Source organism: Pieris brassicae, chromosome 1 (assembly GCF_905147105.1).
Source record: "Pieris brassicae chromosome 1, ilPieBrab1.1, whole genome shotgun sequence".
Taxonomy (NCBI): domain Eukaryota; kingdom Metazoa; phylum Arthropoda; class Insecta; order Lepidoptera; family Pieridae; genus Pieris; species Pieris brassicae.
In genome coordinates this window covers 8,967,595-8,988,956 of record NC_059665.1, presented here as the reverse complement: position 1 = coordinate 8,988,956, position 21,362 = coordinate 8,967,595, and the positions used below count along the sequence as shown (strand labels likewise).

General features: G+C 35.8%; 3 protein-coding genes across 3 annotated transcripts in view; 2 read left to right on the top strand and 1 right to left on the bottom strand.

The window, feature by feature from the left end:
* The window catches only part of LOC123714908 (disintegrin and metalloproteinase domain-containing protein 12), a 55,063-nt gene extending 46,102 nt beyond the window's left edge, over window positions 1-8,961 (top strand). Inside the window, exons 13-17 of the mRNA XM_045669610.1 lie at window positions 702-799; window positions 1,276-1,390; window positions 1,928-2,023; window positions 2,545-2,674; window positions 4,672-8,961. Of these exons, the coding sequence (XP_045525566.1) occupies window positions 702-799; window positions 1,276-1,390; window positions 1,928-2,023; window positions 2,545-2,674; window positions 4,672-6,949 (2,717 nt within the window). The 3' untranslated portion in view covers window positions 6,950-8,961. The remainder of the gene's footprint in view (window positions 1-701; window positions 800-1,275; window positions 1,391-1,927; window positions 2,024-2,544; window positions 2,675-4,671) is intronic.
* An 817-nt stretch (window positions 8,962-9,778) lies between these two features.
* LOC123709347 (probable small nuclear ribonucleoprotein Sm D2) lies at window positions 9,779-10,804 on the bottom strand. The gene is made up of 3 exons (XM_045660609.1): window positions 10,683-10,804; window positions 10,345-10,597; window positions 9,779-10,192 (listed from the first exon to the last, which is right to left on the bottom strand). Coding segments are annotated over exons 1-3 (360 nt in total). The 5' UTR covers window positions 10,685-10,804; the 3' UTR covers window positions 9,779-10,087.
* A 5,792-nt stretch (window positions 10,805-16,596) lies between these two features.
* On the top strand, window positions 16,597-20,964 carry LOC123709127. Its single transcript, XM_045660298.1, has 4 exons — window positions 16,597-16,940; window positions 17,166-17,477; window positions 18,060-19,790; window positions 19,958-20,964. The coding sequence occupies exons 1-4, from the start codon at window positions 16,764-16,766 to the stop codon at window positions 20,162-20,164; spliced, it is 2,427 nt and encodes an 808-aa protein (XP_045516254.1). The 5' UTR covers window positions 16,597-16,763; the 3' UTR covers window positions 20,165-20,964.
* The last annotated feature ends 398 nt before the right edge of the window (window positions 20,965-21,362 follow it).

Here is a 21,362-nt window from a genome sequence, read left to right as displayed (position 1 = left end):
TAGTGACGTATAACATGAGATTCATTGTTGATACGTTATGCCAAATGCCAAACGAATTTTTAACCAAAATTGGGACCTCGAAAATTAACAAGGCATTTTCGTTTGCGAACTCTGGAATCGACTCCCGATAGGGGTCTTAGCTAAGATATACGATCTCCAACTGTTTAAAAAAAGTGCATACTCCTACTTTATAGGCCGGCAACGCACCGACTAAAATGAGTGGTTATGATTGCCCTTTTGGGCTTCCCGTGGGCTCGGCCCCTATGCTATAAACAAGAATTCATTTTTACAAAATTTTGTTGGATTACTGTGTAAAATTCAATTGTAAATTGTGATTTATATAATGTTTTTGCATAACATTATTGGAGTCAGGCCTACGTGTATGAATATTTAAGGAATAGTCGCTAAGTCCGTCTTAATATTTGAGACGAGTCTCAATATGAGCCAAAATAGTCGTAAATTAATTGTTAGGGTCTGGTCCTGTCCGATACAATTGTCAGGAAGAGATCTCTTAGAAGTCAAATAATCGAAGCCAGAAGGAAGTCAATCGCTCCCGCCCGGGAGGAAGTCGGTTGGCCTCGTTCTATAAATAAAAATACGATATTAATATATTAAATAAAGTTTTCATATCACTATATTATTACAAAATTACACTAATTTGCAAGTACCACAACTTGTTATTCCTATAAATAAAATTCTAGGTTCAATTCTACCTTGTCGCACCGCCATGATTGATCTTGGTCTCAGCGATGTTGATCCCGGGATGGTCCCGGATGGAGCCAAATGTGGAGATAATATGGTGAGGATACATTTAATAAGTAATTTAATAATAGTTGAATAATCAGAGTTCAATCGAATTAAAATTCGTAAAATAATTTAGTTGGAATTATTTTTATATTAATATAGTAATAAATAATAATGTAGAGTGAAGTCTTCGCTACTCAGAGAAGAAATTTAAAAACGAATTGAATTGAATTTTTTTAAAAAACGTTAAAAAAATTAAATTAATTATTAATTAAATTAAAATTATTTTGGAACATAAGATACAAGTATCACTTTAATCATTAAATTTAAATAAGTAGACATCCCTACTCAACGGAAAAGAAGACTGAGGATGTAGGCCGAGAGACAAAGCCATTTTTCCATAAAACATTTTAACTAAAGTTCTCTTTCTGTCAATTTATATTTACGCTGTGATGAAAAGAGCCGGAGAATACGATGAAACGATGGTATTTGAAATTTATTAATAAGCTTAATATAATGTTTGCATTATAGATGTGTCTGAACACCAAGTGCGTATCAGTGGAGGCTGTAATAGCCAATGTGGCAAAGAAGGAAACCGCGGATTGTCCTTCCAATTGTTCCGGGCATGGTGTTTGCAATTCTGAAGGTGCATATTTGTTATATATATATATATATAAGTTATTTTAATTTGAAATAAGTATATTGGTAAATTGAAAGCTGGCCTAGTACTAATCGGTTCTCAACTTTAAGGCTTTTTCGTGGAGTCAGGATTCCAGGCACAAAAATGATTTAGTAAAAATATCGGAACTTCATGCAATAAATTTGCATTGAACATATTGTTTGCAGTAAATTTTTTATTGAGCAGTGTTGGCCTAGTGGCTTCAGCGTGCGACTCTCATCCCTGAGGTCGTAGGTTCGATCCCCGGCTGTGCACCAATGGATTTTCTTTCTATGTGCGCATTTAACATTCGCTCGAACGGTGAAGGAAAACATCGTGAGGAAACCGACTTGCCTTAGACCCAAAAAGCCGACGGCGTGCGTCAGGCACAGATTAACAAATATTAACGAAACAGATACAGAAATCTGAGGCCCAGACCTAAAAAGGTTGTAGCGCCATTGATGATTTTTTTATTTTAAATTTCATATACATTGTAGACCCATACTCCAAATCCTTAATTACCAGGTCACTGTCACTGCGAGCCCGGCTTTGCCCCACCACTTTGCGCTTTGCCCGGTCCAGGGGGCTCCTACGATTCCGGACCCGCTACTGATTCCAGTCGTAAGATTTTTTTTTTCACCGGCATCTTCTTGAAATATTTTTTTAATTCCATATTTCGCTATATGTTTTTGCTTACGATTGTAATCAAACGAGACGTACAGACTTTAGTAGAATAAGTTTAGATAGTCTGTGCAAAATGACTAATATAATTCTTATTTGCTATGAATAATTTCATTTAGTATGATTCTTGTCTAACTATAATGACGAAACAATTGTCAACCTAACACAAAATATCATTTACTTTAAATCCCACGACGTTTCACTTTCCACACAGATTCTAACGAATTATATTTTTCTTATGTGTGACCTGTTTCTACATACATTTTTTTAAATAAAAATATACCAAAAATAGTAGCAACATACAAACGGTTATTTCCGGCGTTAGATCTTATATCAAACATTTTGTAATAAAGGTCTGCAAGTCTTTAAGGAGACGGGACATTTTTTTTCCAAAATACAAAATGATTCTGATTTCACTATTAATCGATGTCATTATTTGAAATTTGTATATTTTCTTTCAGTGCAAAGAAACTTTATGGTGGCGATGTATGTTATTTTCCTCGGAATCCTGCCGAGTATACTGGTCATACTATTTCTTATGTACTACTCGCGACAGAACGTTCTACACTGGTGGAAGAAACCGAGGAAAACGTACGTAAATATTTTCAAACGACCTCTGAAATCACCTCTTTGTAATCAACCTAACTTCACCTTCAACTTTGCTAAATACGGGGAGTATTCCTCGAGTGCCTTCACTAAACTCGTCTTATTCAAAAAACCCCAAAATAAAATAATCGAAAAAGCGCATGAGGAAAAAATTTACGAAAACGTCGACAACGACTATGAAAGTATTAAGAGTGTACCAATCAAAAGAGGTACAGATTGGACACGAATTTTGTCTGTATTCAAAAGAAAACCTAAGGAGACGAAAATGTTTCAACGTAAAATTAATAAAGACATTATTGTTACGGGTAGCACAGAATTCGTTAAACCAAATGTCACGAATATACCTAAAGCCATAAAAAAAAATGATATCGTGAAAACTGGTCTTATGTCGACTACAAATGTAAATATAAGTAAAGATTTAACAGTTAATATTAATAAATTTAAACCAGATACAGTTAAAGACGTTAAACAGAAATTAAGTAAAGAGAATATTGTAAATGCCGGATTAGCGTCTACTACTAATCAGAAACTGAATAATTTGAATACAGACAGACTTCCTAAATCGTCCAGAGACAATTTCAGAGAAATACAATCCATTCCTAAAGTACATGTAAATGATATTTCCAAAAGATTTGAATTAAGAAAGGTTAATGCTAGCCATAAGTATTAGAGTAATTTAATTTATTTAAAAAAAATTATAAGCCCTTAGATCAAAAGTACATTATATATTTTTTTTAAATAATACATAATAGGATTGGAACTATAAAAGTGTATTTTTTGTATGTATTTAGACTGTTTTTTCCTTTGAATGTATCAAACAGTGCATGCTCCAAGTGTAAACTTTTTTCAACGGTTCTGTCACCTACTATCCTCCAATAACCATTCAATGCTTATCTATCCGAATTCAGCATGAACTTTAAAATAAATATAGATAATTTTACAAATAAGACAGTAGAATAATAGTAGTCTAATTAATAACTACAAATAACAATACTATAGCCATAATAAATATAAATTTTAAACAAAACAAAAGATCACAACAAATGTTATTTTTAAATAATACTGTATATCGAGGAATAACAGGCGTTATCACGAGACGAAGATTCAGGCAGATTTTAAAAGTTTACCACAATATCTACTTACCCGAATTATATTCGTATTCTTCCATAGTATTAATAACGCGATTATGTATTCGTACTAAGGTATCTGAAGTTGGATACCAAGACGTGTCTAACTTTAGACAATTATTTAGCTTTCTATAGTATTGTTATTCATTATGAAGTATAAGTATTCGTAGCTCGCTTCACTCTCGTTATTTGTGGAGATTGTTTAAAGAATTTGTTACAACAATGAGATTAATGTCTGTATAATACTTTAGTTTGTTTCTAAGCTCTATACAACATCGTATATATTGTAATGCTAATTACTGATATACATATAGGAATATTAAGTTTTATATTATCCTTAAAAGCTTTATATTTAATTTAGTATTTTAAGCTGCTAAGTATTCTTTAAGCTACAAAAAATCGCGTGTAAATTATATACAAAATTATTTTTGATATTTAAAATAATATTTCTGGTTTTTTATTTGAATGGGTATTTTAATTAAACTATGCATTCGTTCTCTTTCTTATTCTCACATAGACTTACTTTCCTTTCGTTTGCACATGCTTGGTGAGTTGGTTTTTGGTTTTGGTACTACTAATACCTTCACTTAACTGTTGGTCAATTCTTGTAAACATTTCAAATATTAAGATAATTTGACCAACAGTTACAAAAATAACTGTTTTTATAATCTACTAATTACCCATAAGCATTATCTAATAAGGCTATTAATGCATAATTATTAACATATTGAAATGGTTTTATATTAATCACCGCTTGGAAATTTTTATTGGTACTAGCATTAAAATCCTCATTGCATGTTTTGACTAACCAAAATCCTTAAATATTAAGAAAAATAAATATTTTTATAATTTCAGGATTCCATCTCCAAAAAAATCCAGTCTGCGTCGCTTATCTAGAAGCGCCAGCAAATTTGCGTCAAATTTTCAAAACAACACTCCTAACAGTGCCCAAGCTGTCAGCGTTCATACTGTTTCAAATCCAGATGATATGAGCTCATCCCTTTTACGCAGTGACTCTGATCACAGCCCGGCCGGAAACGTCAACCCCTCCGTCACCTTCTTCGGTAATTTTAAAGGCTTCTCCCTCACGCCAATGGATAAAAACAGTGAGAATGACACAGCGAAAGCCACCGATCCGAAGAAGAGTGCAAAAATTACTCCCGTCCATAGAAGTGGTAGCAACAGTCAAAATATTGGACAATTAAAACCAGTTTTAAGATCAGCTCCACCGTTACCGATCGTGCCAACCACTGCCAGAACGAGCCCCAAAAGTAGTCCGTCGATAAAGAGAACGAACAGTTCGGTACAAAATCGCATTAAAGCGTTGATGAATTCTGAAAAGAATGACGAAGTTGTTATATCAAATCCTGCTCCGAGGCCGGTTATTTCCAGTCCCATACTTGAAGCGTCGACTTGCACTGCTAAAGAACTAATTTCCCCTCTTCAAGGGTCCAAAACTTTAGGTCCAATACGTGCAGCTCCAACCGTCCCAACTATGACTCCAGACTTACCTAAAAGACCTCTTAGCATGTATTCTGCAGGAAACGTGCCGCAAAAACCTTTACCAGAAGAACCCAAAAAGGTTAAAGAAGGCATATCTTTGAATCGAATTGCATCATTCCTGAAACATGATAAGCCGAAAGAAAAAGAACGAACTCCGGTGGAAAGGAGTCATTCGTTACCAAAAAATCCAAACCATCAGGTCAAAGTGCCGAAAGCTGTAGAAAAGGTAGCTTTGCGGAATTTGCAAATATCAAACCCGATTTTGCAAAAAGGTATTGAATTGCCGAAGGGAACTGTTCCGGTTGTATCCGACTCTGACGACGCTGATGACTCTAAAGCCTTTGTAAATCGAGCCCAAAGTATGCGAGCCCCGGCATCCCAGAAACCAACTCTACAGACATTTGCATCGATGAGGCAAGCACCGGGTGTTCCGCGGCCCTTATCTGGAGTTGGCAGACCTACAGCTCCACCGCCACCCTTGCCTAGTTCGGAAAAAGAAACTTCAATATATCAAAGCCCTAAACCGACCGAAATTAGATCAACAGACTATGTTGACTGCATAGAAGAAAAATCAGCTCCTTTAGCCCATATTGACGAAGAATCCAGCGACAATATTTACGCTATAATCGAAGAGAGCCCAGAAAAACACGCAAAAAACTTTCCTGGCGTTTCTCATCCGATAAAAACGGCTCCACAGGAACCGCCCGTCGGTTACAATACACCGAAACCTATCACTTCTAATTCTGGAAGCACGGATAGCATGGGCTTACTTGGAGAAATAGTCAACGAAATACAAAATCGTAACTTCGACTCCATCTACTCGACGTCGACCCTTGCGAGAAAAAAGGAGAAAGAGAAGAAAAATGCTCAAAATAGAGATAGCACGTACATGAATACTGATTACAAGACGCCAGAGAGTGTCTATAGCAATTCGGGTGCCAAGTCAACAACAAGTAGTGGTTACTTACACCCGTCAGCCGTCAATGTACCCACACGTATGCAAGAGGACGTAATAGAAAAACCACCTTCCCCATCCTTAAAAGTGAATTCAAAAATACCTACTTTCTCCAGACAAGTCACCCCACCGGGTCTGAGAACCACTAGTACGTTTAAAACTGTACCATCCTCGCCAAAAGCGATTTCAAAAAATATTCCCCCAAAAATTACCAATAGTCCAGACGTTGTATCTAGTTGTGTAGATACAAAAAATATTAAGGCCCCCGACGTGATCAACAATAATAAGGTTGAACCGCCAAAAGTCGCGTCTAAACCTAGTGCAACTAAAACTGATAATCGACCACCTTTAAAACCCACGCCAATGGAGAAAAAACAGGCAACAAAACCAGTTTTGAAGCCAGTCAACTCTGCCTCTAATTTAAAAGGCGTAGACAAAAATCTAATTAGCAGGGTCAATTCGAAAACAGACTCTGTTAAAGTAATAGCAGATAATTTAAATAAAAATCGACCGAAAGTCGTACCGAAACCGAGTAATTTAGTTCAAAAAACAGATTCAAATGTAAAATCGAGTTCAACGAAATTGATGTCGAAACCGTCGAATGTTGCCAGTTTACAGCAAAAATTTGAAAATAGAAAGTCAATAGGCAAAGAAATTTCCACTGGAAAACAATAGCAATGATTATTTTTGTGAGAGTAATTATGGAACAATATTTTTTATAGTTTCATGTGTAGGATTTCAGAAAGTTTTTTGAATGAATGAATCTGATTTATTTTGGTTAATTATTGTATGGATTATAAAGATGACAAATTAAGACTGTTTTGTGATGAAATTACTAAAATTATACTACAATGAAGTTATTAATGATATGCAGTTGTAGAAAGTCTAGTCGAGTGTATATTTAAAATTCAGTTTAACAGATGACATGATAATTTTTTGACATAATAATAATTTTTCATTACCTTGAAGTACTTTTACTTGGCCGCTTATAAATTTATCGATAAACGGAAGCTTTTGCTTTATAGTTATTCTTATTAAAATAAAAGTGTTCATATTTTGATATGTAGCCGTTTTAGTGTAAAAGTTTGTAATAAGTTTGTACATATTAGATTAGTAGTAGGATAATAGAACCAAAAGACGAAATAATTGTGACCCTCGAGGAACTGCACACATGAACTGTTTTACAGGTTTAAACGGAGATTTCGTTGTGTTCCCATATAAACTTTATTATGCCAAACTATTTTTTAGGACTTTTCTTAAAAAAATTGTACAAAAACTTAAAAAAATATAGTCTACTTAATTTGCAGTTTAACTAGACTGGGGTAAAATCCCTTATTGAATAATTAATATTTCAATTCGTTATACGCTTGCGTTATCTTATACGTCAATGTTATTTTTAAGGTCCCAACATCATGTGTTGCAATACCTTTCATATGGATCTCTGTATATATTCCTCGTAGGTATAACGAAACGTAAAGTGTCTTAAATTACGATTAATTTGTATTTTTATATAGAAGAGTGATATGTGTGTTGATATAATAAAAGAAAATTATATTATGGTGCTAGAACAGTTAACGAGAGATTTAAAGATGATAAAAGTGTTGTATTTATTTCACTGACAATTTCCATTGTTAGAAAAAATACAATTTTGTACAGTAAATGGGTAATTTTTTAAAAATAGTTACAAAATTTAGTTAATACTACATATACATAAATCTTGCCCCAGAATTGTGTATTATACAATTCGAAGGCAAGATTGTATTTTTAAATCTCTTGTTAAACAATTTGACAGCGTAGATAAAGTTGGTACAATAGAAATAAAGGCGCTCACACAGTATTTGAAAATTCTTGTTTAGTATTCGCTTATATTATACTATTTACTGATAAAGCAATGCAATAACTACAACTTTACAATACATTCTTTAATATGTTTTATGATATTGTGTGTTCACAGTCATTTACGTTTTATTCCCAAATTCAATGATTACACAGAACCATACAAATATTTCTTAATCTTGTTTGGTTGAATATAGGAATATAATGTACCATTCGTCCATATTATGTAAATTCACTGCCAGTGTACAAAGGTTTGGTGCTCTTTAAGAAAGCAATAGAACATAGAAATGTTTATCAGAATTCATAATGATAAAAATGCGATAAACTATAGAATAGTGACGTTCTCCACAAACCATTATTATAAGGCAAATAATTAACAATAAGGTGTGAAGTAGATAATGTAGACAGAATAGCCTCTAGCCTCTGGCATAGTTTCTGCTAGTTAATCTTGCTATTGCTAAACATATTTTAAAACTTAAAAATGGACTTTTTCATTTTTTAGATTATTTAATACATAATCCAAGGGAGCCATGTGTACATGTGCATTACAGTAGATAGGTATATAATTGGTTGTGTCATTTGATATTTATTATTTGTATTTTTTACAAGTCCAGCTACCTATCCTACTTATCTTAGCTTAATCTTTTTCAAGTACATATTTTGTAAATACAACCAAAGAAATTGTATTTAAGTGTGATTTTAAACTAGCGTTTGTGGAAAGTATTTGGAGTAGGCAGCAAGTTTGACTTTTATTTATAAAGAAGACTGTTATTATTTTGCACCATTTGTCACAAAGTAGTGACATAATTTTGATTAGCTTATAATTATATTCAGCAAAATAAAATGATTTATTGAAATTATTGTTTTTTTTATTATATAAATATATAACACAATACATTCTAATACATATTAGAATGCGTCGTGTTGGCCTTGTGACTTCAGCATATGACTCTCATCGAAGAGGTTGTAGGGTCGAACTTTACAAACCTCAGCTCTTTAATTTGCTTGTACAGCGCGCAAAATTCGTGCTTTAAAAATAATGTAAACGCGCGTCTTGTTTGATCTATTTGTTCTATTGTTTATTCGTTGCGAACGAGGCACGAAATAACTGTGCCCCTCTCACCTGCATTGTCGCCGCGTATTCCATTTCGATGGCTTTTAACTGATATCGCGCGTAGTATTTTTTCGATACCATATTATATAAAATACAGAATTAGAAAAATCTTATCAATGTTTATTTTAATTTAATTATTACTCTTAATTCTTAATTTTCATAACTAAACTTTAATCTTATTCAAATTTGTGACTATTATATTTATATTGTGATATTTTATAATAAAAACTAAAATCTTTAACCTAACTTGATATATTTAACTTTAATTTAATTTTAATGCAATAAGCGTTGGCATCGGTATCGTATCGGCAAAACGGCGTATCGATGCATCCCTACTTAAGAATTTGTAGAGCCACTGGTTCTTTCAATTATATGGAATTTTGACAATTTGAATACGCAATAAAATCTGTTAGTAATTTTTCCAGCTGTTTAAGCAATTTTGATTACCAACTTATCAACAATAGAATTAGATTCAAATATTCTTACTAGCTTAGCATAAACTTACTAAAGCACTGATCAATGTGATAAGTGTTTTGAAGGAATTACACAATTAATAGAAGATATGTGCTGTTTTATTTATTGGTATCAAAATCTGAACAAAACACAAAATATAACTTATTACAAACATAAAGCTACTGATGAAGGTCACACACAGAAGAAAGGGTTACATACTGAAAAACAATCATTCATACACTTAAGGATTAATTACACTACCACACAATCAGGATACATGTATCTTTCTTCTATGTACAACAGTATATGGATTGTGTGCGAGTTATTTAGAGGCAATGTTTAACTTTCCTCTATATCAACTGCTCATATCCAATTACCCAATTTAATATAAGTAACCATTCAATCAGAAATTACTTTCCCGCGGCTGTAGCAAGAGGATTTCTCAAAACTAGAATCACAGAATCTCCACGTAGAAACATTTTAGAGATGAATCTATCCTTATTTACTGCTTTACCCTGAAAATACATTTCAATATCATAAAGACTTTCTTAGTAAGTCTATATACATAGATATGTGGTGTTATATAGTATTTATTCTAAAAAATAGTATTTCATAGGTTAGCAAAGATGTTAATCCTTAAAATTTTGTAAAATAAATGTCCGTTTACCTTCTTGCCTTTGCCAGTCCTAGGGACTTCGGTCCACATTTCCTTAACGTTTTCAAGGACCATATTGCAATGCCGGTCAAACGCTTTGACGCGCCCTAACAATTTCTTGTTGTTACGACAATTAATAAGTACTTGAGTGTTGTTTTTAACGGACTGTGTAAGAACAGACAAAGGCCCTGTACTGAATTCTTCTTCTTCTATCTTTGATAATTCTTCCAGGGTCATTTCAGAACGGGGTTTCGTCGTTGTGGCCCTATAAACAAAGCCGAAATTTTTAGTAAGTGATAATCATAAACCATACTACTACTTAACTACAACCCAAAAAAACGTTTACTAACATTTTTTAAACTTATTGACACGAAATATTTAAATTAAATTGATCCTTTAAATGAGTTTCTTGTGCTAAATAAAATAGAATTTGGTTAAAGAATAACGATATGCACGCTTGCCGTTTGCGTTTACAGACTATTATAGACCACAGATTAAAAAAGAGACACAGTTACACTACTGTCACAGATTTTTCTACTATATTATTATATATAGTAGAAAAAAGTGAGCGATGATATTGAAATAACGGTTACAGCTGTTTTTTTAAATCATCTTTTGCGCGCGCCCCAGTTCTTACTTGTGTTTTACGAAATTCGTTTTTTTTTGGCCTGTTGGCCTTAAGGGCCTTTACAGCTCAGCTCGGGCTGTTTTGGCGAGCGTAGCTCGGCCAGAATGGCGTTTTTATCCCGCGGCTAGCGCAAGGGCGTCTCCTGTGAGACTCGAACCCCGGCTTGGGCCGTCGCGGGGCGGTCAATCGCCTGAAGGGCAGGACGGAGGCTCACTGGAGTGAGCGAAGTGCGAAGTAAAGGTCTTCGCCTTCACCGGGGAAGGCGGTTTTTTATCCTAATCTGTGATTGGCAAGAAATTCGAATCGAAGCTCTGTAGGTGATTAGTACGTGTCGTCATGAAACAATAGTTTGTTCTGAAAAGAACAGTTAATTGCGTTACCGTTAGACCACGATGTCGAACTGTTCTGAGAAGAACACGTTCGTACCCTTCGACGGTTGCGCGCAACAAAAAAGACAACTTTTTGCCGCGCCTCGATTTTATTGTCTACGCACCCTTCGCATCTTGGTACCACATGTTACCACTAGTGGCCAGGTAGGATAATTTTTGTATATAAATCTACAGTTTTTAAAAATTAAACACATTCCACATTCCACCTTCACCTCTTCTCAACGAATTATTAGGAAGTTTTATTTTAACCAAATAAGGACCAATCAACCTAAACCAAACTCCCTAAAGTGGTGACCCCGAGAAGAATACCAAGAAAATTGAAGATGACGAACACAGAAAATTCCGGTGCAGAGCGTCAAGTTTCATCACATCCGTCGAGCCAAGAAGTCTCCGGTATCTCACTGTCACTCCGTGTGCCACCATTCTGGCGCGACCAGCCGCTCCTCTGGTTCTGCAGTTTCAAAGCAGCAACCGCCGATCTGAAACGAAGCCAGGCCCAGCTCGCCCAGATGGTCATCGCACAGCTTGAAAAGCAAGATATCCAAAACATCGCTGATCTCATTTGCTCGCCGCCGGAAGCAGATGATGAGGCAAATGAAGCAGCTTAACAAGGACAAATTTCCCGTGAGCACCATCAAAATGATGTGGCTCGAGCATCTGCCGCCACACATTCGTTCCGTGCTAGCCGTCAGCGAAGCGTTTAAAATCAAAACGACGCTTGACGACCTGACCTTGCTCGCGGACAAGATGATGGAAGTCCACACGCCGTCGCAACACATCGCTGCCGTCGCAACGCCTTTCACACCTGTAGCATCGCCACCAATTCCAGAACAACCAACCATCGACACCCTTATCGGTGAAATAAGAAGGTTGTCTTTGGAAGTCGCTGAGATACGAGCACAACCTCGCGACAACTACCGCAACAGTCGTTCTCGCCACCATTCACATTCACAATCACGCTCGCGGAACGCATCAACAAAGCGCAACGAAAACCGACGAGAGTCGCAGATGGAAGATCGAAGCCGGAAAAAATCTCCAATGCCGTACTGCTATTACCATCATCGCTACGGTATGGACGCGAAGAAATGCACACCACCATGCAGTTTCAAGCCCATAAACCAGTCGGAAAACTAAAAGTAACGTTGGCCGCGGCGGGAACCGGCGTTACCGAATCATCACACCGCCTTTTCGTTACCGACAGGGTAACGAGACTTACCTTTTTGGTCGACACAGGAGCCAATATCTCCGTGCTACCAAAGACTAAAGCTCACGTGAAAAACCACTGCCATTTCAACTCTACGCCGCCAACAACACGGTCATTCCAACATACGGAGAGAAGTCACTCCAACTTGATCTTAACCTCCGAAGACCATACACATGGAAATTCGTCGTAGCAGATGTGTCTAAGGCAATCCTGGGAGCAGATTTCTTGCAGTACCACCACCTCATTGTCGACGTAAAAAACAGAAGACTGATCGACGGGAAAATAAAACTGGTAACAAACGCTCAACTCAGTACTGCAGACATACCTACAGTTCGTAGTATTGACATTGAGCAAAATTACCACAGCATTCTAGCAGATTTCCCAGGCACAACCAGACTCACTTCAATGAAGCTTAGTCCCAAACATTCCGTTGAACACTTCATTGAAACAAATGGACCGCCCCTGCACTGCAAGCCACGCCCCATTGCACCGCATCGTTACGAAATGGTCAGGAAGGAATTCTAAAAGGAACTAAGCAAAAGCCCTTGGGCATCACCTCTTCACGTCGTGCCAAAGAAAAATGGAGACCTACGCGTGTGTGGCGATTACCGAAGGCTCAACGCCATAACCAAGCCCGATCGGTATCCCATACCACGTATACGTGACTTCACATACCAACTCGCAGGGAAGAAAATTTTCTCCACACTCGACCTCAATCGCGCGTACCAACAACTGCCAGTCAGCGAGCAAGATGTGGAGAAAACCGCCATCATCACACCTTTTGGTCTTTTCGAGTTTCCGCGCATGTGTCCTGGTCTAAAGAACGCCGGACAGACTTTCCAACGCTTTATTCATGAAGTACTGCGCGAACTCGACTTCGTATTTCCTTTCGTTGATGATCTACTCATAGCATCAATCGACGAGGAAGAGCACCGAAAACATCTACGCATCGTATTACAGCGACTAGAAGAATACGGCATCACCATCAACCCATCAAAATGTGTTTTCGGCCAGCCAACTGTAAAATTCCTCGGTCACCAAGTCACAGCGGAAGGAATACAGCCACCCCAAGAGAAGGTACAAGCTATTACAGACTTTCCAAAACCACAAACCGTAGAAGAACTACGACGTTTTCTCGGTATGATAAACTTTTACCGTGAAAATATCAAAGATGCCGCCACCATACAAGCGCCGTTAAATACCTACCTGCACAACGTCAAGAAGCGTGACAAAACTAAGATCGACTGGACCACTGAATCAACGCAAGCTTATGAAGCATGTAAAGAGAGCATAAAAAACGCCGCTTTACTTGCTCATCCGTCTCACCAGGCGACACTTGCTATATTCAGCGACGCTAGCGACAAAACAGCTGGTGCCGCACTCAACCAATTTATCAACAACTCATGGCAACCACTCGGCTATTTCTCGAAGAAATTCACCGACGCACAAACTCGCTACAGTACCTACGATCGAGAGCTACTCGCCATCTACATGGCTGTCAAACATTTCCGCAAAATGTTCGAGGGACGAGAAATAATTATATTTACCGACCACAAGCCGCTAACTTTCGCTTACACAAAAACAAATACAAACAGCGAATCACCGAGACGCACCCGACAGCTACTTTATATCAGCGAATTTACCACTGATATACGACACGTCAGTGGATCTCAAAATGCAGCCGCAGATGCATTATCACGTGTCGAAGCAATCACCTGTCCATCGCCGATCGACTACAATCTACTTGCAGAAGCTCAAGAGCGCGATAGCGATACCATTAAAGCACTCAGTCTACAGAGCAACTTATGTTTCAAGAAAGTCAACCTGCCCGTCTCAAATATCAAATTACACTGCGAAACTTCAACCTCACAGTTACGTCCGTACCTACCAGAAGAATACCGACGTACCGCATTCAACGCAGTACATAACGTTAGCCACCCTAGAATCAAGACTACGAGAAAATTAATTACGCAACGTTACTTTTGGCCCTCAATGAACGCAGACGTCGGCAAGTGGGCAAAAGTATGCCTACAGTGTCAGCGCGCCAAAATACAACGCCACACATCAAGTCAATTATCAATTTTTTCACCAACCGAACGAGTCGAACACGTTCACATCGATATCGTTGGTCCGCTACCTACCGCGGCCAGCGGTCATCGATACCTCGTGACAATGATCGACAGAGCAACAAGATGGCCCGAAGCATACCCATTATGCGAAATATCAGCTGAAGACGTCGCCAAAGCGGTATACGAAGGTTGGATTTCCCGTTTCGGTTGTCCTGTAACAATAACAACGGACCAAGGACGCCAATTCGAAAGCAGAGTATTTGCATCTCTTTCTCGCTTACTAGGAATCGAAAAAACGCGTACAACTTCATACCACGCACAGTGTAACGGTATCATCGAACGATGGCACCGTGTCCTTAAAGCCGCATTAAAAGCAAGACTGCAGACCGCAAGAAGCTGGATCAACGAGCTACCAACCGTCCTACTCGGATTACGCGCCGCTATGCGAAGTGACACCGGCGTAAGCGCCGCCCAGCTTACCTACGGTTGCAACATACGCTTACCCGGTGATTTCTTATCAACGACCCGCAATGACGTCATCATGGACTCTGGCTACATCGATCAGCTGCGCGACGCAATACGTAACCTGCAACCAATGCCGAGTCAACCACACAGCAACACAAAACCCATATTTGTACACCGCGACCTGCAAACATGTGAATACGTATTTGTACGCATAGACGCCGTAAAGAAGCCATTACAAGCACCTTACGACGGACCCTATCGCGTGCTGAAACGAGACAGCAAGATATTCACGCTGCAGTTACCTAACCGTGAAATGAATATCTCTATCGACAGACTCAAACCTGCCTACACTATCGCCGAGCAAGATGTGCCTACTGATACAACAACGAGTACCTGCAACAAGCAAAACACATCAAGTGCGAGCGAACTACATGAACCATCAAATAGCCTGAAACATCAAAATGACAACACCCTGAAACATCAAGATGACAACAACCTGAAACAACAAGACACTGGGAACACCTCAATACCTACAAGAACAACTCGCCGAGGCCGCGTTATACGCCTGCCGGTACGCTTCGCTAGAGGGGGAATCCTGTAGGTGATTAGTACGTGTCGTCATGAAACAATAGTTTGTTCTAAAAAGAACAGTTAATTGCGTTACCGTTAGACCACGATGTCGAACTGTTCTGAGAAGAACACGTTCGTACCCTTCGACGGTTGCGCGCAACAAAAAGGACAACTTTTTGCCGCGCCTCGATTTTATTGTCTACGCACCCTTCGCATCTTGGTACCACATGTTACCACTAGTGGCCAGGTAGGATAATTTTTGTATATAAATCTACAGTTTTTAAAAATTAAACACATTCCACATTCCACCTTCACCTCTTCTCAACGAATTATTAGGAAGTTTTATTTTAACCAAATAAGGACCAAACAACCTAAAGTAAAACTACCCTAAAGCTCCTTTAATTTAGTTGCAGTCTATTGTGCAGTGTTTCATCTAGCGTTGTCGTGAAGCAGTATTGGCCTAGAGCGATTGACCAGCCTTGGTTATCTAGCAGTTGCCTTTTCCATTTTGGTTTCCAGTTGCCGTAATCGTCTGGCCAGATTTAAGAGACTTATAGTGACTTATAGTAGACCACCCCGGCACTAGTCCAACAAACGTTCACAAGTAAGTTTTTTCCGAGTCCATTTTCGCACCCTAATTAAGGAACCCACCACAACGCTTTTCTAAGCAAGATGGTGTCGCACCAATCCCTATGACGTACCATGTTTCTGAACACGTAACAAAAGGCAATTTTTTATTTGGTAATGGACTCTCCCTGACAGCTCAGCTCAGCAGGCTGTTTTAACGAGCGTATCTTTGCCGAAGCGTGACTCACTACGCCAGAGGAATTTGTATCAGAAGGTGAAGCAAAGACATTGTTTTAGAAGCGTTACGACTCGTCGACTAATCTGTGACAGTTTGCCAGACGCCAGTATAATATAATATTGTATAGTCTTTGGTTTTGTGTCTTAGGTCACTTTACTGCCGTATAAATATTAATATTTTTAATAAATTTATTATTTTATTATAAAGCTTTCTATCTAGCTACCTATCTATTAAATAAATATAATATCCAAGTTCAAAATCATATGTATAGAAAATTTTGTTCAGAGTCCCTCATGCCAAGATGGCCCCCTTTTTCAGTAAACACACAATTTTGTCTGGTCCTATTGATTTTTATTGTTTAGTTTGCGAAAATCGTTTTTTAACGGTAGAAGATACAATTAAACATATTATAACTGATTCTCATCAACAGCAATTGGGGAAAATAATATATGAGTCTAAAGATGATGGCATTAAAAAAGTACTGTATTAATATTATTTTATTAACTGCTACACACAACTTATGTTCAAATATTATAAAAAAATGTGTTGTTAATTATTTAAATATAAATTCTATTTTCATTTAAAATAGTGTATTTCATTGTGAATTACTTATACTGTGTCACTTTAAAACTACTTAGTAAAGGGTAGCAGTTGAGATAGGATTAAACAACGAAATTTCTAATAATTGTTTTACTTATTTCAGATCAAACTATGGTATTTCTGTGAATTTTGTAGTATAGTCTTGAAAACCAAAGCTAAAGTAAGATTACACATTGTGGAAACGCAACATGTTGCAAACAAAAAGGTCCAGTTCATCAAAAGATATGGTAATGTCTTAATTGCCTTTGATGATGTACACATTGATAATGAAGCCTGGGAAGGTTTGTGTGATAGCACATGCATTCTATGTAACAATGAGTATGAAGATGTTACAGAACACTTAAAAGATCCCATACATCATATAAATTTTATGCAAAGTAATATTGAATTTCAGAACAAAAATATTTTCCGTATGGTAAGTTAATTAGTTAATAGTAATTGTTATTCCTGTATGTTTTAATTAAAATTAATCAAATTTTTGCCATTTTAACTCTTGAAAAGAGCAAAGCTTTTACTGTTATAAGTATTTAAAATGTTGTAGGCACTATTGTGGCCAAGTATTTGTAGCATCATGTTATAAAAAAATATGAATGGGACAGAATAGTTTGTGCATGTACTTTTAGTAGTGAAACCCTAAAAAAAATACTCTTACCATCTTATAAACTGAAAACTTATACTGTGTCACTTTACTTTACTAATGCACTAAGATTATATGAATTTTCTTTGCACAAGAAAATTTTACATAGCAAATAATTTGAACTTTACTACTCTGTAAATGTAATATATCAAACAATTATCAATTTAAAATTCAGTTCAGTATAGTGATGCAGAAATTGCCTTATAAATTAATTATGATATGGCAATGTCAGTTTTGTCTGGTCTGTTTTTTATTTATACTATTTAGAAAATAATAATTATTTGGAACCAATTGCCAAAAAACTGGAAAGGAAATTATCATGTAGTTTCTTAATAAATATAATGCATATTTGGTTTATAGGTAGATGAGACATCTTTTCATTGTATTACCTGCAATTCTCAAGAAGCCTTACCAGTTAATACACATTTTGATGCTTCACATCATACAGATGTATATTTAAAATGCCAAATGTTAGCAGCTAAACTAATCGAAGATCAAAACAGTGCTGAAGAAATATCAGCTAAAAAAAATGAAGTTCAACAGAAAATTGGTATTCCTGAACTTGCTAGTAAAGAAAAATCAAATCAAAAACCTTTGGATATTCAAACAGATCTACCAAAAATGCAAAATAAAGTGGAAATAAATTTTCCAATACCATTGCCTCAGTCAAAAAATACTAATGAAAGTATCATGATAGGAGAAAAATCTGATTGTGTTGAAGAAATTGTAAACAATGCAGTCGAAACAAGTGATTACACAATTGAAAATACTGTATATAATATAAAAGAAGATGAAGAAATGATTTGTAATGTTCTTGATGCTAATAACTATATTACTGAAAATGAAAAGGGATCCAAATGGTGTATTTTATGCGATTGGGTTATGGATTCATTGGATATTTATGAACATATGACTAGTGTACACCATACAAACATTCTTAAGCTACATAAAATGCGGATTGAAAAATCAAACAACCAGGGAAATAAAAACAAAGCTTCTGTTGAACAGCATCAATATTTAAAACCATCTAACATAGAGACTGGAATTGAAAATATTCAAGAAGAATTTGAGAAAATTGAAAATGAAGTGCCACAACAGAACTCGACACTTAATTCTGGCCTGGACTTACTCAATAAGCCTGAAAAAAATTCAACTGAATCTCAACATAAAGTGAATAATGCTGATGAACCAGGTATGTCAGCCAATAAATCAAGCATTGTAGATGCTTTAAAAAGATTTCAGGACAATCATATCAACATTAACTTTAATACTATGACTGCGGTTTGTAGACAATGTTCCACACTACTTGGTTTTGATTATTTATCAATTGAAGATCATATAAGTCAACACGAAAAAAAGATTAATGAGTCAGGCCCAAAAGAAAATTACGAAGATGTTGACGATGAAATATGCCAGTTACTATTGACTGACAGTACATCATTTATAAATTCATCTCACAAGTTTCAGAAAAATTATATTAATATTAATTTTGAGACAAAGCAGGTAACATGCAAGAAATGTTCTATAAATTTAGCTTTTGATTACAATACTGTAAAAAGTCACATTTTTACACAACACAGGGACGACCTTAAAGATAGACAAAAGACAAAAAAAGAAAGTGCGCTATTCAATTTAACTACTCAAATAAATGAAGAAGATAACTATGCAAACAAACACAACTTTAAACGTTTACCGGATCAGAATGTAGTTTCGTGTGAAATATGTAAAACAGAAGTATCATTTACCTTAAAATATATGATAGATCATATACATTCAAATACACACAAATCACAAGTTGAAGCAAACAAAACTAAAATTGAAACCATACCTTTAAATTTATTCATCCAAACATTAGTAACGGTAGAAAATAGCATTTTCAAAGATCATATTATAAACAATGAAATTTGCGTGAATGTACTGAGTTTTATCTTGCTTACTAGCATTCCAGAAGTGAATATGTTTAAATGTCTATGTTGTGATTTGTATCTCCGTGAAGACGAGTGGTTGCCGCATTCAAAATCAAAAGATCATCTTGACGTGTTAACTAATATGAAACTTGTGATCAATATCAAAGATGAATTTATACGACAAGTGAGTAAGCTTTCTAATATAAATATGATCATTTTTCATAAAAAAATTCAATTTGACCATTTGATTAGTTTTAATCCTTTCCATTGCATTCCAATTGTAATTAACTGGAATTTAGGAATATAAAATAATAGTTTCCGTACTCTATGGGTTTTAACTTTTTTTTTCAGCTACCCTCTAATCACTATCACTGTGGGTTTTGCAATATAATGGTTAACTGTTGGCAAGATGTGACAACTCATTTAAGTACAATATCCCATAAACAGTGTAAACTTTCAGCAAAAGTCAGATTACAATCATATAGTTCATCAATTGCTGATTTCGAGGGCAAAGTGAATAATGAATCAAGATTTTTTTTTGAAATTATGTTAAAATAATTTTTTTCGTGTAATAATAAAAAAAGGCAAAAACAAAAACACATGCTACAGGAGGGACCGTGAAAATGATATATTTTTAAAGAAAATATCTTAAATCACAAATCTTCTAGACATATCATTTAAGATAAAACACTACGCTACTCGATATGTCTATACCAAAGGGAATGTAGTCATAAAGGTTTAATAGCAATTTATTCAAACAAGTTTAGTTAAATACTTGAAGTGTGTTAGTCTACAGCCCTGTAGGGCTACTGTGTAAAACCGATTTACAAATATTACCAATCCTAACAAAGAATGATCCAATAACTATAACCACTAACGATAGAAGTAAATTTCATGTACTTCTTTGAGATATCGTGGTACAAAAACTTGATATCGGCATCGCTATTAAGAGCGTAAGCGTATTGGTTAGATCGTAGACTAAATAGTAAGTTTAACAGTGTAAAAAACAGATGGTTATTATTTGTGAAATCGGTTCAGATTTAAAGTACATTGATATATCATATGATCTTATCAGTATAATCTTCCTATCAGTATTACCAACACTGGTACATCTGTAGTGTATTTTTGTTGGGTACGATCTCTAGTGAAAATCTGTTGTAAGAAATGTTTTTCTGACTTTTGTAAATAGCTTTAAATTATACTGCAATTGATAAAACCTCGTTTGGTCAACGTGGAAATGTTGCTAGTTATGAAAAAGATAAAGCTAAAGATCGCCAAAAAAAACCGCCATTCATTCGCCACGTTATGGCTTTTTGTAAGATATTTTAACTTGTCACAAATAAAGACTTATTAAATTATGCGTTGTTTTATTATTTATGCGTTATTTTATTATAGTTATAAGATGAATATTGTTTTAGAATCATCACTTGCTAATACAGAAGTGTATGATGAAATAAAAAATTGTGAGGAAACCAAGTCAAGATGTATTAACTAAAATCCTGTAAAATAAAAGAAAATGAAAGACAATAATGCATATCGATAGATAATTTATTGTAGATATATAATAAATTGTTCCTAATTTATCGCACTAGGGTTTCTTTACGGGTGGTATAACTAAGCATGGGATATAACTAAGCATGGGATATAACTAAGCATAATAATTAAAAAAGATAAGTAAATTTGTAGGACATGTATATGAGGAGACACCTGTGTTTCCTGATGGAGTAGTGTCTTTATCATTTTGTTATTGGAACGT

Bases quoted from the DNA above. Each gene is read 5' to 3' on its own strand.
- LOC123709347 (XM_045660609.1), bottom strand. The intron at 10,193-10,344 runs GTAAACGGACAT...ATGTATTTTCAG, and splicing joins GGACTGGCAAAGGCAAGAAG to GGTAAAGCAGTAAATAAGGA.
- LOC123709127 (XM_045660298.1), top strand. From the start codon at position 16,764: ATGGCCCCCTTTTTCAGTAAACACACAATTTTGTCTGGTCCTATTGAT. The intron at 17,478-18,059 runs GTAAGTTAATTA...TTTGGTTTATAG, and splicing joins ACAAAAATATTTTCCGTATG to GTAGATGAGACATCTTTTCA. The intron at 19,791-19,957 runs GTGAGTAAGCTT...TTTTTTTTTCAG, and splicing joins AAGATGAATTTATACGACAA to CTACCCTCTAATCACTATCA.